The following is a 17,582-nucleotide window of genomic DNA, read 5'->3' as shown; positions in this document are numbered from 1 at the left end:
TTATGGCTGGGCTGGCTCTCATGGTTCTTATTATGATTTCAAAACACACTTCAGAACAAAACCATCAGGCAACTTTGAGGAACAGATTTATTGCTCACAGGTCCTGGAGGGTATGTGGCATGCCCAAGGACCACAGGCCAGGTCATGGGGTGGCAGAAAGGGGGAAGGTGGTGGGGGTAGGAACCTTCCTGAGTTCTCTATTGTTGAATTTAAAGCATAAGAGCAGGAATTCAGGTCCAGGAAGAGGGAAGCAGTTGTCTAGGTGACCCAGGGCTTTCTGCAACAGGGACCTTCCTGGGTGGAAAGAGCCAGATCCCTTATCTAGTTGTTTTATTAGTAGCAGGTGTCATAAGGCTGGCATTGTGTATACTCAAGATGCATGTCTTTTGAAGTGGATGCCCCAGCAATCAGAAAGCTTACAATTACAGCTTTATTATTAAGGATGCATGTAGGGTGAGCTGGAGAGCTCCTGACCCAGTCTGGAGAGCTCCTGACCCAGCTCCCGTGCCTTCCCGGAACCAGGGACATTACACTCCCAGCATGTTGATGTGTTCACCAGCCAGAAAAGTCCACTGAGTTTTTACTGGGTTTTTATTACATAGGTGTGATGGATTGAATCCTTGATCATGTGATGGAACTCCCTTTCTAGCCCCCTCCTCTCTCTTGAAGTCAAGTGGCTAAAAGACCAGCCCTTTAATCGTGTATTTGTTCTTTCTGGTGACCAGCCCCAAATCCTAAAGCTATATAGGGAACACCACAGGTCACTTCGTTAGCATAAGAAAGATAGTCCTAGCACTCAGGAAATTCCAAGAGATTTCAAAGCTCTTTTCCAGGACCTGGGACAAAGACTAGCTGTGTTCTTTATTTTACCACCATTCCAAAGATCATTCTGAAGAATCAAATATAGCATGTAGAAATAATAGTAGTAATGGAATAATGGAACCACTAATAAAAAAGTGATCATCATAGCAACGACTAATAAATTTTCTATGTACCAAATGCTGTAGGTGGTATATATCATTCAGTCCTCATCTCGATCTGTGAGGCTGGGTGCTGTCATCCTATTTCACAGATGAGCCAACTGAGACTTTGAGAAAGTAATAGTTGAGAATTTTGAGGTTGTATGTAATAGAACGCCAACTCAAACTGACTGAAGCAAGATGAAAGGAGTTTATTGATGTCTATAACTAAAAAGTTCAGGAATAACTTCAGGTACAGCTGTATCCAGGAGCTCAAGTGATGTACACTATTAGTTTCTTTACATCTTTGGCTTTCTCTCTGTGCTGGTTTTGTTCTTAGGCAGCCTCTCCCTGACTTCTTAACCCATGCTAACAATATAGCAACATCCTCGTAAATTCCCCAGAAGGAGGACAATTTTTCCTCCCAGAAAGTTCTAGCAAAATCCTCACTACACTGGCATGATATGTGCCCACCTCTGAACCCCTGGGAATGGAAGGTGGTATCTAACCTGGCCTGGATCCTGTGTCCTGCCTGAACCTTGGAGGGCTGTGCCAGCAATAACTGGTCACAGAAACCCCATGTGGGTGAGGGTTTCCAAAGGACTCCTGGGGCTATAAATTCAAGGCTATCAGGCTGCGGTAGGCAAAGCCTAAGTCTGCTCCCAGTCACCCTCCATCAGATACCAGGCCCTGTTATAACCATGGTCACATCAAACCCCACACAGAACAAATATCCAATCTCCTTAGAGTAACAGCATCAGTTCTGCCACTTTGGCATAGGAACAAAGTGAGTCCCACAGAAGGCCCATCAGCTCAGCTTCATTCTGTCACCATGGTAACTCCAGGAGTACCATTAATTTGGTGTAATAGTTGGAGATCCTGTCCCTATGGGGTACAGTGTGAATCCTGTCAGTCTGGAGTATAGCAGAGCCCTGTCATTTGGGGGAAGAAGCATTAATCCCCTAGGTGATGCTGTAGGACCTGTTGCTGTGGAGAAAGGATAAGCCTGTCATTTTCAGCAGTGATTTTTACTGGGGGGATTTGCCCCCCTTCCTCCAGGGAACAATGTCTGAAGATGTTTTTGACTGTCATTCCTTGGGTGGGCTGTTACTGGGAATCAGTGGGTGAAGCCCAGGGATGCTGCTCAACACCCCTAATGCACAGGACAGCCGCCACAGAGACTTCTCAGACCCCAGATGTTAGCAGTGCTATGGGGGTAAGTACCTGCTTTAGGGTAACAGCGGAAGTCCTGTCACGTGGGACCCTGTGTAGCACGCTGTCTGCCATGTGTAGGGTTTCTGTGTACTCTGACCTCTCTTTCTCTCCACTCTTTACTCAGTCTGATGTGTACTCCATGCCTGGGCCCCTGTCCCAAAGTCTGTCACCTGGAAGGCGAGAAGACCATCGACTCTGTGACATCTGCCCAGGAGCTCCGAGGCTGCACCGTCATCAATGGAAGCCTCATCATCAACATTCGAGGGGGCAGTGAGTGTTGAGGGGGTGGCCTGCTGGGTTCTACAGGAATGGAGAGGGAAAATGGTCTAGACCAGGGGTCCCCAAACTACAGCCCAGGGGCCTCATGCGGCCCCCTGAGGCCATTTATCTGGCCCCCGCTGCACTTCCAGAAGGGGTACCTCTTTTATTGGTGGTCAGTGAGAGGATGCAGATGCATCTTGTGCTCCTAAAGTACTATATGTGGGGGCACCGCAAAGTGCGGGCGTCGCTCATGTACAGTACTACTTCCAGTGACGTGGGACGCACGCGTCACAGCTCCGGAAGCGGGTCATATCACTTGTTAGGGCTAGCAGTGACAAATATGGAACCGGACATTGACCATCTCATTAGCCAAAAGCAGGCCCATAGTTCCCATTGAAATACTGGTCAGTTTGTTGATTTAAATTTACTTGTTCTTTATTTTAAATATTGTATTTGTTCCCATTTTGTTTTTTTACTTTAAAATAAGATATGTGCAGTGTGCATAGGGATTTGTTCATAGTTTTTTTTATAGTCCGGCCCTCCAATGGTTTTACACAGTGAACTGGCTCCCTGTGTAAAAAGTTTGGGGACCCTGGTCTAGACTTTGCTTCCTACTCCTTCAGCGATTTTAAGACCATCCTGACTGGTTCTCGAATCAGTGGAGCCACCCAACCATTTGCCTCCAAACCTGTAATTCACAGCTCCATATGGTCCCACTCTCCCCACTGAGATCCTCATTTTCCACATTGGTAGCTAGGACATCAGGAATTTGCATTTTAAATAAGCAGGCAACATGCCCCTATTGCAGGCCTGGGGACTCTGTTTCCAGAAATACTGTCACAGGCAAAAAGCATTCCTTTGTTTGTTTATTTAGCAAACATTTGTGGAATATTCACAGTGAACAAGGCAAAGTCTGTGCATGATTGATCTTGTAAATAAGCCAATCAATTTAAGTAAACTCAGGCAGTGGTCCCGCTATGAAGGGAAGCAAAGTGGGCAACCTTTTCTTATAAAGGGCGATATAGTAAATATATTCACTTTTGTAGGCCAGAAAGTGTCTGTTATAATTACTCAACTCTGCCCTTGTAGAGAACACATGAACAAATGGCCGTGGCTCTGTGCCAATAAAACTTTATTTACAAAGCAGACTGGGTTTGGCTAGTGTGGTGGAGTTTGCAAACGTGTGAAACAGAATCAGAGGTTGGTATTTTAGAAGAGCTTGTGGGGACAGGAGCCATGCTTTGATTTGGTGGTGGAGCAAACCAGACTAATAGATGGAAGAGAGATATTTTGGGCAAAGGAGGCAGCCAGGCAGTCCTGAGGCAGGCATGTGCCTGCTCCACTGAAGGGGTGGTGTGGAGGCTCGCGTGTCTGGAGTGGGGGGGAGCAAGGTACAAGATGAAAAAAAAAAGGCGGCGGTCACTTGTCAGGGGCATGCCGACCCCATAGTAAGGACTTTGGATTCTATTTTAATTGTAATTCATTTGGAGCAGTATATATCAAAGTCATTTTCAGCTTATAATTTAACTCCTTACTATGGGAAATTATAGGAAGATTTAAATATTCCTATAAAAACTCACTGAATATTCTTTCCTTTTCTTAGACAACCTCGCAGCTGAGCTAGAGGCCAACCTTGGCCTCATTGAAGAAATTTCAGGGTATCTGAAAATCCGCCGTTCCTATGCTCTTGTATCACTTTCCTTCTTCCGGAAGTTACGTCTGATTCGAGGGGACACCTTGGAAATTGGGTATGTGGGCCTGATTCTGTGTCTACGGCTAGAGCACCAATTAGGAAGTTTGTGGGTTATAAAAAGTTAAGGGTTTTTGCCAAGACATGGAAACAACCTAAGTATCCATCAATAGATGAACAGATAAGAAAATGTGGTATGTGTGTGTGTGTGTGTGTGTGTGTGTATGTGTGTGTGTGTAATATTATTTATACATATTATTCATAAAAATGAATGAAATGCCACCATTTGTGACAATAGGGATGGACCTAGAGGGCATTATGCTAAGTGGAAAAAGTTAGATAAAGAAAGACAAATACTGTATGATCTCACTGAAAGATAGAGTCTAAAAAACACCTCCAAGGTCCTGCATACAGAGAGCAGCTTGGTGGTTGCGAGCACTGGAGGCAGGAGAGGGGAGAGGAGGTGGGCGACATGGAAGACAGTGGCAGAAGGTGTGAACTCCCTGTTATAAAATAAGTCCTGAGTATCTGATGTATAGCAGAGTAGCTGTAGTTAACAATACTGTATTGAAACTGTTTGGAAGTTGTTAAGAGAGTGGATATTAAAAGTTCTCATCACAAAAAAAAATATTTTCTTTAATTATAATATGTGAGATGATGGATGTTAACACTGCAAAAAATATTTTTTCTTATATTGAAAACCTTTAAGATCTCTTACTCTCTCAGCAGCTTTCAAATATTCAATGCAGTGTTGTTAACCAGCCATCATGCTGGAACTTAGGGGATTTTAAAAGCAAAAAAACCCCACAAACAAACAAAAAAACTGGAAACATCTATTAGGAGAAAGTGCCTGGAAATCAAGAGAGAGGAATGTGATACTCGTTTTCTAGTCACTCTTGGAAGTCACAGGGGTGCAGTCTAACGTTGTGCCTGTCCAGGGCACGAGCTGGAATGAAGCCCTGGCTCTCTGGGCATCTCTGTGAGGTGGGATGCAGGCCTGACCAGTACCCTTTCAATTGTGCATCCAGGACCTTCTCACGTCTTGGTTCCGTTGGTACTGACTGGACCTGTTCCTTGATGAAATCTCATCTCCTTTGGCCTCACCAAGGTTCTACCTTCCCAAGATATTCTGCTGACCCCTGGATTTCCTTCCTCATTCTTCTCCCAGGCTCCTCTTCTTTCCTTTGAGAGTTGGTGTCCTGGGCTCCCCACCTTGGTGATCTCTCTAGTGAGAGAGCTCTAATGCTGAGATTTCTAGCCTGGTTTACCCCAAGCCTCTCCCCACCAGGGTGACCCTACGAGCCTCAAATGCAACATGTACAAAATGAAGCTCTCTTTATGCCTCTGTTGTCCATCCTTATTTTCCCTCCCTTTGAAGTCTCACTAACCCTATTTCAATTAGTGAAACAACAGAAATCCAGGCTAACCATGCTTCATGCAGCTTGAGATGAACTCATGGACAAGAAGTCTGAGGAAGGCCATCCAACAATGCCATTAAGGAAAAGACCCAGGCCTTTTCCATCTTTTATTATCATGGTCACAGGATGGCTGCCTCATCCCCATCCTTACATCTGTAGAACTGACAAGAAAAAGGGAAAGGGACAATGGTATATGCCAATTGAGAATGTCTCTTTTGAAAAATCTTACTTGGACTCTCCCACACTCTCACCCCCAATATTGATATGTGTTTATATCTCCTTGGCCAGAACTGGGTCTCGTGGCTGCTCCTAGCTGCAAGGGAGTCTGGGAGAATGAGTACTTACCTTTTCCAGTCTGTATAGTAGAGGAAGGCAAGGGAAAAGGGGGTATGAATTGCTTTCTAGAAGCCAATCCACAGTATTGTTTAGACTATCTTCTTGAATCACTCACCAGTTCGTGTTGATTTTTCTGCCATAAAACTGCCTTTTTGTTGAAGTTCAGACATTCCATTTGTACTATTCCAATGATCTCCAAACCTGAGCATCCTAGAACTAGACCAGTGCTGTCTAATAGAAATATAATGCAAGTCACATATGTGACTTGAAATGTTCTAGTTGCCACATTTTAAAAAGTTTAAAAGAAATAAGTGAAATGGATTTTAATAGTACATTTCACTTAATGTGTTATATCTAAAATGTCATTTCAATTTGGAACCAATAGAAAAATTATAAAAAATATCTTTTATATTCTTTTCTCTCTTTTTTTTTTTGCATGCTAAGTCTTCAAAATCTATTTTTTACTTCCAGTACAGTCCAAATGGCCACTTTTCAGAGGCTCAATGGCCAGAGGTGGCTAGTGGTTGCTGCCATTGTATAGCACAGACCTGGATGCTTTGGTTCTCCCATTCATCACGTGCTGGTGGCCCACTAATAGTTTTAAGGTGCAGGTCTAATCAAGTTACTGAGTTGTTATAAAACTTTCCATGGCTCCCCTCTGCCTACCCAAGAAGGTCATAAGCTCTTAGTCTTGGCCTGCTATGCAGTATACTAGAGAGTTTGGCCCACTGCAGCTTCCCAGTTTTGTTTCCTAAAACCTGCTGGACAGAGCAGGCTACTTTACTCTTCCTAGGGATCAACTCAGATTCCTCAGTGTATTCAATCTTTCCTCTTTGTGAAACCTACATCCCAATCCATCATAGTCTTACTCTCCTCTTCTGCAACATAGAGCTCTGGCACCTTTCTGGCCCTGAACACTTATTCAAATTCCCTTGGGCCCCCTACCACCCCTCCCTCATTCAACACTTACTGAGTATATGCCAAGTGGATGGTTAGGTCTGAGTATGTAGTGCAGAGCAAGACCAACTCCAGCCATGACCCCATCATCTTAGAGTTGGAGATTACAAGCTAATGAATCACTAAGTGTATTTGTGTGTTTCCATAGGAACTACTCTTTCTATGCCTTGGACAACCAGAACCTAAGGCAGCTATGGGACTGGAGCAAACACAACCTCACCATCACTCAGGGGAAACTCTTCTTCCACTATAATCCTAAACTCTGCTTGTCGGAAATTCACAAGATGGAAGAAGTTTCAGGAACCAAGGGGCGCCAGGAGAGAAACGACATTGCCCTCAAGACCAATGGGGACCAGGCGTCCTGTAAGTGGTCATGCCCTGGTAGCATGGCTTCCCTTCCCTTCACCCACCACACTCCCCTCAGGAATTATCACTGCCACCCATCCCCCCCTCACACACAGTGATCTTAAATAACTCCATGTGTGATAGGTTTTCTGAAATACTGAGAATAGGTGTTGTATATCTTGTCTCTGTGTCTACTGCACCAGATATGGTGCCTAATACTGGAAGATGCCACATAAACATTAAGTGAATGAATGAATGACGCCTTTTTTATGTATGGCTTTGACTCAAATGCTATGGCAGGTCCTACTGTTGCTACAGCTAAAGACAGGCAGCTGACTCTACTCCTCTGACAGTTCTCTCTTGAAGGGATATCTGAGCATTGAGCTGCCAGGGCTTCTGTAATACCTTCATGTGGAGTTGATTTCTTTCAGCAGAATGTGTTCCAACCTGTGAGAATTCTAGGGAGGGAAAATGAAGTTGGGGTGGAGTTTAAGGGAAGACTTGCATTCCAGACAGGAAGTTACTCTCTTCGAGGCATTGGAAAGCTAACGAGTTGTCTGTCCAAGGTAAAATGATCTGTGCACTCACAAAATTCATTTAGCACATGCTCATTTACATTGGAGTTATGTCTTCTGACATGTCAGGCTTGAAGGTCCATGTGCATGACAAACTTTTGTCAGGACAGTTAAAAATCTCTTACTTTTTGGCCAGTTATCCTTGCATTGGTGCCAACTGCTGTTATTCAGTTGAGCATCTGGCCAGGTCATTGGCTGGCAGTGGGGGCCAGTTGTCATGACCAGTTCTTGCCTTCCTATACTGGGAGATGCACATGGGAGTAAGACCTGTCCCCAGAACTTCAGGTTGACATCTCTTCCTTATCATGGACATTTTTGGGAGTATAGGATCACCACTTTGGGCTGAAACAAATTTTGAAATACTGATACTGCTTTTTGAAAAAAACTTTTTTTTCTAGGTGAAAATGAATTACTTAAGTTTTCTTACATTCGGACAACTTTTGACAAGATCTTGCTGAAGTGGGAGCCTTACTGGCCCCCTGACTTCCGAGACCTTTTGGGGTTCATGCTCTTCTACAAAGAAGCGTAAGTAGGGAGTGAAGAGGTGTGGGTGTTGTGCATGTGTTCTTGTTCCCTTCTGAGGCTCCTCTCTGTTTTCTTCCCACTTGTGAAATAAACTGCTGGAAAAGCCAGAATTTGAAGGTCCAGATGGGCCAATTTCCTATAGCAATATTCCATTTTGCCTTTTTTTTTTTTTTTTTTTTTTTAGTATTTTTCTGAAGCTGGAAACGGGGAGAGACAGTCAGACAGACTCCCGCATGCGCCCGACCGGGATCCACCTGGCACGCCCACCAGGGGGCGATGCTCTGCCCCTCCGGGGCGTCGCTCTGCTGCAACCAGAGCCACTCTAGCGCCTGGGGCAGAGGCCAAGGAGCCATCCCCAGCGCCCGGGCCATCTTTGCTCCAATGGAGCCTTAGCTGCGGGAGGGGAAGAGAGAGACAGAGAGGAAGGAGGGGGGGGCAGGGGTGGAGAAGCAAATGGGCGCTTCTCCTATGTGCCCTGGCTGGGAATCAAACCCGGGTCCCCCGCACGCCAGGCCGACGCTCTACCGCTGAGCCAACCGGCCAGGGCCTATTTTGCCTTTTATATGAATGACTCACCAGATTTTCTCAACAAAATTTTGCTCAATGGGTTTAATAGATTTTACATTTTTTATTTTTTTACCTATTTTGTATTTTTCTGTTATTTAAAAAGCTTGGGAAGGAGATACAAGATAACAACAGAGTAGGTAGATTTTTTTTTTTTTTTACAGAGACAGAAAGAGAGTCAGAGAGAGGGACAGATAGGGACAGACAGACAGGAATGGAGAGAGATGAGAAGCATCAATCATCAGTTTTTCGTTGTGACACCTTAGTTGTTCATTGATTGCTTTCTCATATGTGCCTTGACCACGGGCCTTCAGCAGACTGATTCCTTGCTCGAGCCAGCGACCTTGGGTCCAAGCTGGTGAGCTTTTTGCTCAAACCAGATGAGCCCGCGCTCAAGCTGGCGACCTCGGGGTCTCAAACCTGGGTCTTCCACATCCCAGTCCGATGCTCTGTCCACTGCACCACTGCCTGGTCAGGCCAGAGTAGGTAGATCTTATACTCACCTCCTCCCAGGACTGAACTGGAATTACAACTAAAATATAGCGCAATTAACCTGAATAAGCAACTGAAGACTAGCTGAAGAAAAGTATTATAACCAAGAATTTACAGAAGAAACCACATAGAGATTGGTAGGAAGAGCGGAGACAAGAAAAGGGTTGGCTCCACTCCCACAAGCTGTGGCTGAGATTCTAGAGGGATCTCACCTGCAAAGGTTTCCCATGAAAGGAGTGGGGTCTCAAGCCTGCATCAGTTCCCATAGCCAAGAGCACCAGAGCTGGGAAGAGGTACCCACATAACACCTGACTGTGAAGATCAGTGGGGATTATGTCTGCAAGGGAGAGATGGGAGTCTGTTAGAGACACAGTCACTTTCTTACAGGGCCAATGCACAAAGTCTTCCTTGCAGCCACTTTCCCAGGGTTGTAGCGGAAGGAGGGTGGAGTGGATTAGAGTTGCCTGGGGTTTGTGGCTCTGGGGAGAGACCTTGAAGGGACAGCTGCCAGGATTTCTGTGCAAAGTCCGTCTCCCACACTGTAGATGCCATCTTTCCTGTGTGGAGCGTGCACTTCCATATGGAATCAGCCTGGGGAAATGCCCCAGCCTCTGGACTCCCTGTTGCCCCACCCTACAGAGCTTGGGGCCTCCTGAGGACTCAGCTGCCTGGGCCAGGGTGTAGAGGTTTGAGCAGGCTCAGGAGGTATCCGTGATTAAGTTCTCTGGCTTCGGGGTAGGCATCATTGCCCCACTTTCCTGTGAACCTAACTGGCAGTGCTTCCCCCTGTACAAGAGTTCCACTAGCTCCATCTTCCCAACTCCTGGTAGTACCATCCTGCTGAAATCTGAATCAGTGACTGGAATACAAGGCAGCAGAAAACACCCAATCAGAGCAGCAAAATAAAAAAGAATTTTAAAAAATGAGGATAGTTTAAGCGACCTTTGGGACAACATGAAGTATGACAACATCTGCATCATAGGGTTACCAGAAGGAGAAGAGAGAGGACAAGGGACTCAGAACACATTTGAAGAAATAATGACCTAAAACTTCCCTAACTTGTTGAAGGAAAAAGACACACAATTCTAGGAAGTGCAGAGTTCTAAACAAGATAAACCCAGAGTGACTATACCAAGGCACATCATAATTACAATGGCAAAGTTTAAAGACAAAGACAGAATCTTAAAAGCAGCAAGAGAAAGACAGTTATCTACATGGGAGCTCCTATAAGACTGCCAGCTAAATTCTCAAAAAATTTTTCAACCACAAAGAATTAGCATGAAATTTCAAAGTGCTAAAAAGCAAGAACCTACAACCAAGACTACTCAGCAAGGCTATCATTGAAATTGAAGGAGAAATAAAGAGCTTCCCAGGCAAGAAATAATAGTTTGTTAACTATTATTGTTAACTAAATAGTTTGTTACCACCAAACCAGTATTCCAAGAGATGTTAAAGGATCTTCTTGAAGAAGATGGAGGAGAGAAGAAGAAAGAAGAGGAAGAAGAAGAAGAAATAATAATCACTTTAAATGTAAATGGCTTAAATGCTCCAATAAAAAGACATAGGGTAGCTGAATGGATAAGAAAACAAGATCCATATATATATGCTGTCTACAAAAACTCTCCTCGGCCCTGGCTGCTGGCTCAGTGGATAGAGTATTGGCCCAGCATATGGTCATCCTGGGTTCTATCCCTGGTCAGGGCACACAGGAGAAGTGACCATCTGCTTTTCTCTCCTTCCCTTTCCCCTTTCTCTGCATCTTCCCCTCCCACAGCCAGTGGCTTGATCAGTTCGAGCATGGCCTCTGGCACTGAAGATGGCTCAGCTGGTCCAAGTGTTGTCCTCAGGTGCTAAAAATAGCTCATACTTGAGCATTGGTGCCAAACAGGGTTGCTGGGTGGATCCTTGTTGGGGCACATATGGGAGTCTGTCTCACTGTCTCCCTCCTCTTACCTAATAAACAGAAAAGAAAAGGAAAGAAAGGAAAAGAAAGCCTTCTTAGAACAAGAGATACACCCAGGATAAAATTAAAGGGATGGAAAAACATATTTCATGCGTATTGAAATAAAAAAAAACTGGGGTAGCAATACTTCTATATAATAAAATTGACTTTAAGACAAAGAAGGACACTACATAATGGTAAAGTTAGCAATCCAAAAAGTGTATATAGTCTTTGTAAACATTCATGGACATAGAGGCACCTAAATATATAAAGCAAATCTTGATGGGAAAAAAGGGGGAGAGATTGACAGTAAAATAGACATAATAGAGGATTTTAACACCCCATTTATATCAATGGATATATCCTCCAGACATAATAAAATCAACAGGAAATAGTTGCCTTAAATGACATACTATATCTGATTTATTTAATTGATACTTTCAGAACATTTCACCTGAAAACAGCAGAATAGACATTCTTTTTGAGTGCACATGGAACATTTTCTGGGATAGACCACATGTTAGGACACAAAAGAAGTCTCAATAAATTTAGGAAGATTGGCCCTGGCCGGTTGGCTCAGTGGTAGAGCGTTGGCCTGGCGTGCAGAAGTCCCAGGTTCGATTTCCGGCCAGGGCACACAGGAGAGGCGCCCATCTGCTTTTCCACCCTTCCCCCTCTCCTTCCTCTCTCTCTCTTCCCCTCCTGCAGCGAGGCTCCATTGGAGCAAGGATGGCCCGGGTGCTGGGGATGGCTCCTTGGCCTCTGCCCCAGGCGCTAGAGTGGCTCTGGTCGCAACAGAGCGATGCCACGGAGGGGCAGAGTGTTGCCCCCTGGTGGGTGTGCCGGGTGGATCCCGGTCGGGTGCATGCGGGAGTCTGTCTGTCTCTCCCCGTTTCCAGCTTCAGAAAATACAAAAAAAAAAAAATTTAAGAAGATTGAAATATCTAACATCTTCTCTGACTACAATAGCATGAATCTCGAAATCAACTACAATAGAAAATATGAAAAACATTCAAACACTTGGAGGCTAAATATCATGTTATTAAATAATGAATGGGTTAACAAGGAGATGAAGGAAGAAATAAAAAATTTCCTTAAAACAAATGCAAATGAACATACAACAACCCAAAATTTATGGGACACAGCAAAAGCAGTCTTAAGAGAAAAATTTATAGCATTACTGGCCTACCTCCAGAAACAAGAAAATTTTCAAATAAACAGTCTAACCTCTTAACAGAACTAGAAAAAAAACAACAAATCCCAAAGTGAGTAGAAGGAAGGAAATAATAAAGATCAGAACAAAAATAAACAGAATAGAGTATAATTAAACAATGTGAAAGATCACCCTGGCCGGTTGGCTCAGTGGTAGAGCATCAGCCTGGCCTGCAGGAGTCCCGGGTTCAATTCCCGGCCAGGGCACACAGGAGAAGTGCCCATCTGCTTCTCCGCCCCTCCCCCTCTCCTTCCTCTCTGTCTCTCTCTTCCCCTTCTGCAGCCAAGACTCCATTGGAGCAAAGTTGGCCTGGGTGCTGAGGATGGCTCCATGGCCTCTGCCTCAGGCGCTAGAATGGCCCTGGTTGCAACAGAGCAATGCCCCAGATGGGCAGAGCATCGCCCTCTGGTGGGCGTGCCGGGTGGATCCCGGTCGGGCGCATGCAGGAGTCTGACTTCCTCCCCATTTCCAACTTTGGAAAAATACAAAAAAAACCCCAAAACAATGTGAAAGATCAATGCTACCAAGAGGTGGTTCTTTGGAAAAATAAACCAGATTGGTGAACCTTGAACCAGACTCACGAAGAAAAAGCGAGTGAGGTCTGACTGATTGTGGCACAGTGGATAGAACGTTGACCTGGAACACTGAGGTCCAGGTTCAAAACCCTGAGGTTGCTGGCTTGTGCATGGGCTCACCAGCTTGATCATGGGGTCACCGGCTTGACTGTGGGATTATCAGCATGATCCCAAGGTTGCTGGCTTGAGCCCGAAGGTAACTGGCTGAAGCCCAAGGTCACTGGTTTGAGCCCAATTTTGCTAGCTTGAGCAAGGGGTCACTGGCTCTACTTGAACACCCCCACACCCTCAAGGCATATGAGAAGCAATCAGAAACTACAGTGACGCAAGTACAAGGTGATGCTTCTGATCTCTCTCTCTCTGTTTCTTTCTCAAAACAACAACAAAAAGAGAGTGAGAAACCAAATAAGTAAAATTAGAAAGAAGTAACAACTGATACCCCAGAAATACAAAGTATTATAAGAAAATTGTAAACAGTTATATGCCAACAAATTGGACAATTGGGATGTATTGGTTAAATTCTTAGAAACATACAATCTTCCAAAACTGAATCAGAAAGAATCAGAAAATCTGAATAGACATTTTATAACTAATGAAATTGAAGTAGTTATAAAAAACAAACAAACTTCCCAACAAACTAAAGTCCTGGTCTGGATGGCTTCATTGGAGTATTTTACTAAATATTCAGAGAGGAACTAACACCTGTTCTTCTCAAACTATTCCAAAAAATTCAAGAGGAGGGAAGATTCCCAATCTCATTTCTCAAGTTTAGCATTATTCTAATTTGAAAACCATGTATTTTACAAAGAAAGAAAATTACAGGCCAATATCCCTGATGAACATAGATGCCTAAATCCCCAACAAAATGTTAGCAAACTGGATCCAGCAATACATTAAAAAGATCATACAGCATGTTTAAATGGGAATTATTCCAGAGATGCAAGATTGGTACAATATACACAAATCAATAAGTATGATACACCATAGAATCAGAAGGAAAGATATAAATCACATGATGATATGAATAGATGCATAAAAAGCATTTGATAAAATCCAGTACCCATTTATTTATTTTTTTTGGGGGGGGGGTTGTATTATTCTGAAGTTGGAAACAAGGAGGCAGTCAGACAGACTCCTGCATGCGCCCGACCAGGATCCACCTGGCACGCCCACCAGGGGCGATGCTCTGCCCATCTGGGGCGTTGCTCTGTTGCAACCAGAGCCATTCTAGTGCCTGAGGCAGAGGCCACAGAGCCATCCTCAGTGCTTGGGGCCAACTTTGCTCCAATGGAGCCTTGGCTGCAGGAGGGGAAGAGAGAGACAGAGAGGAAGGAGAGGGGGAGGGGTGGAGAAGCAGATGGGCGCTTCTCCTGTGTGCCCTGGCCGGGAATCGAGCCTGGGACTCCTGCACACCAGGCCGACGCTCTACCACTGAGCCAACCAGCCAGGGCCATAAAGGCCATTTTTAGAAACCCACAGCCAATATTTTACTCAGTGGGCAAAAACTAAAAGTGTTTCCTCAAAATTGGGAACAAAACAAGGATGTCCACTATCACCACCCTTATTCAACATGGTACTTGAAGTTCTAGTCACAGTGATCATACAAGAAGAAGAAGAAATTAAAGGCATCCAAATTGGAAAGAAGTAAAACTGTCATTATTTGCAGATGACATGATACTGTATATAGAGAACCCTAAAGATTCCACAAAAAAACTACTATAACTGATAAGAGAATTTAGTAAAGTAGCAGAATACAAAATAAATACCCAGAAATCAGTTGTATTTTTATATACTAATAATGAACTATCAGCAAGGGAAACTAAGAAAAAAATTTCATTTACAGTTGCTTCAAGAAAAATAAAATACCTAGGAATAAATTCAACCAAGGATGTAAAAGACCTGTACTTGGAAATGTATAAGGCACTGGAGAAAGAAATTGAAGAAGGTACAAATAAGTGGAAGCATACACTGTGTTCATGGATAGGAAGAATTAACATTATTAAAATGTCCATTCTACCCAAAGCAACCTATAAATTCAATGTAATTCATATCAAGACATCAATTTTGTATTTGACAAATTTAGACAGATATTTCAAAAATTTATATGGAAACACAAAAGACCCTGGATAGCCACAGCAATCTTGATAAAGAAGAACAAAGTTGGAAGAATCCCACTACTTGATATCAAACTATATTACAAGGTATAGTAATCAGAACAGCAAGGTACTGGCATAAAAAACAGACATATAGATCAATGGTGCAGAATAGAGAACTCAGAAATAAGCCCATGTCTTTGTGGTCAATGAATATTTGACAAAGGCCTGACCAGGCGGTGGCGCAGTGGATAGAGCATCGGACTGGGATGCAGAGGACCCAGGTTCAAGACTCCGAGGTCGCCAGATTGAGCGTGGGCTCATCTGGTTAGAGAAAAGCCCACCAGCTTGAACTCAAGGTTGCTGGCTCCAGCAAGGGGTTACTCGGTCTGCTGAAGGCCTATGGTCAAGGCACATATGAGAAAGCAATCAATGAACAACTAAGGTGTCGCAATGGGCAACAAAAAACTGAGGATTGATGCTTCTCATCTCTCTCTGTTCCTGTCTGTCTGTCCCTGTCTATCCCTCTCTCTGACTCACTCTCTGTCTCTGTAAAAATAAAAAAAAAATTGACAAAGGCGGCAAGAATATGCAATGGAGTAAAGACAGTGAATTTATGACCTTCAGATTATGAGACTGATGCACTACCTACTGTGCTAACAAGACTCCTAAGACCGTGTATTCAATAAGTGGTGCTGGGAAAATCGGACAGATACATGGAAAAAAAAATGAAAGTAGACCACCTTCTTATACCATACACAAGAATAAACTCAAAATGGATTATAGACTTAAATATTAGTTTTGAAACCATAAACAAGCCCTGGCCGGTTGGCTCAGTGGTAGAGCATCGGCCTGGTGTGCGGGAGTCCTGGGTTCGATTCCCGGCCAGGGCACACAGGAGAAGCACCCATCTGCTTCTCCACCCCTCCCCCTCTCCTTCCTCTCTGTCTCTCTCTTCTCCTCCTGCAGCCAAGGCTCCACTGGAGCAGCCTTTGCCCGGGCGCTGAGGATGGCTCTGTGGCCTCTGCCTCAGGCGCTAGAATGGCTCTGACTGTGGCAGAGCTATGCCCCAAGATGGGCGGAGCATCGCCCCCTGGTGGGCGTGCCGGGTGGATCCTGGTCGGGCGCATACGGGAGTCTGTCTGACTGCCTCCCCGTTTCCAATTTCAGAGAAATACAAAAAAGGAGAAAAAAAAAAGAAACCATAAACATCCTAGAACAAAACACATAGGCAGTAAAATCTAGGACAGTTCTTAGCAATATTTCTTTTAGTATATCTCCTTGGGCATGGGAAACAAAAGAAAAATTTTAAAATCGGACTAGGTATATCAGCATAAAAAGGTTTAGCACAACAAATGAAACCAACAAAATGATAAAAAGAAACCCGTGAAATATTTGAATGGGGGTTAATATTCAGAATTTATAAAGAACTCATACAACTCAACACCAAAATAACAATCAAATTAGAAATGGTCAAGGGATTTGAATAGACTTCCCTCCAAAAGAGATACGCAGATGGCAATGGACATATGAAAAGAGTCTCAAGGTCACTGATCACCAAAGAAATGCAAATTAAAACACAATGAGATGTCACCTTGTACCTGTCAGAAAGGCTATAGTCAAATAACACACAAGTGTTGGCGAGGATGTGGAGAAAAGGGAACTCTCATGTAGTGCTGGTGGGAATGCAGATTAATGCAACTACTGTAGAAAGCAGTATGGAGTTACCTCAAAAATTAAAAATGAAACTGCATATGACCCAGTGATTCTGCTTATGGGAATGTATCTGAAGAAACCTGAAATACACATCTGAGGAAGTGACAGAAGGCATGGTGGGAGAACCGGGTGAGGGTTATGGAGGGGCAGTCTCCTCATGGTCTTTATATTGATGATATAAAATTTTTCCATTTTTATTAAAACCATTGAAGGGAGCAAAAAAAAAAAAAAGTGCGGGGAATACAGAACATAAAATCGCCCATTTAAACTAAATTTTTGCATCCAGCTCAGTGCCATTTTGTACATGTTGTGCAACCATCCCCACCATCTATCTCAAGAATCTTCCCGCCATCTTCCTAAACTGAGACTCTGTCCACAGTTGACAGCAGCTAGTTTCGAGTACACAGCTGTGCTGAAACTTTAAGGGCAGGTAATGGAAGGGATGACAGTGTTAGTATCAATAACTGCTCCATTTCTCAAGATTGATTATGTGTTGGGCTGTGCTCCAAGAAGTTGCATACATTCTCTCATGTAATCTTGTCAATAACTCATGAGGTAGCTACATTTAATATTGTCATCACAATTGTTGTTATTGGGGAAACTATTCATTAATGTTTATTAAATATTATTTCTTCTTAAACATTATTTAATGTTAATTATTACCATAATTACATGTTACTAGTATTACATATAACATACTATATAA

The 17,582-nt window shown here is 43.7% G+C and overlaps 1 protein-coding gene across 4 annotated transcripts in view; it reads left to right on the top strand.

Moving 5' to 3' along the window:
• Nucleotides 1-17,582, top strand: part of INSR (insulin receptor) — a 205,119-nt gene that overhangs the window by 128,144 nt on the left and 59,393 nt on the right. For all 4 annotated transcript variants that reach the window (XM_066278459.1, XM_066278458.1, XM_066278457.1 and 1 more), the window contains exons 4-7: nucleotides 2,299-2,444; nucleotides 4,039-4,183; nucleotides 6,985-7,199; nucleotides 8,155-8,281. In XM_066278459.1, coding sequence (XP_066134556.1) covers nucleotides 2,299-2,444; nucleotides 4,039-4,183; nucleotides 6,985-7,199; nucleotides 8,155-8,281 — 633 coding nt within the window. The remainder of the gene's footprint in view (nucleotides 1-2,298; nucleotides 2,445-4,038; nucleotides 4,184-6,984; nucleotides 7,200-8,154; nucleotides 8,282-17,582) is intronic.

The sequence above is a fragment of the Saccopteryx bilineata genome, chromosome 4 (assembly GCF_036850765.1).
Source record: "Saccopteryx bilineata isolate mSacBil1 chromosome 4, mSacBil1_pri_phased_curated, whole genome shotgun sequence".
NCBI lineage: Eukaryota > Metazoa > Chordata > Mammalia > Chiroptera > Emballonuridae > Saccopteryx > Saccopteryx bilineata.
Note: the sequence above shows the minus strand (reverse complement) of the source record. Positions and strands in the feature narration are given on the sequence as shown.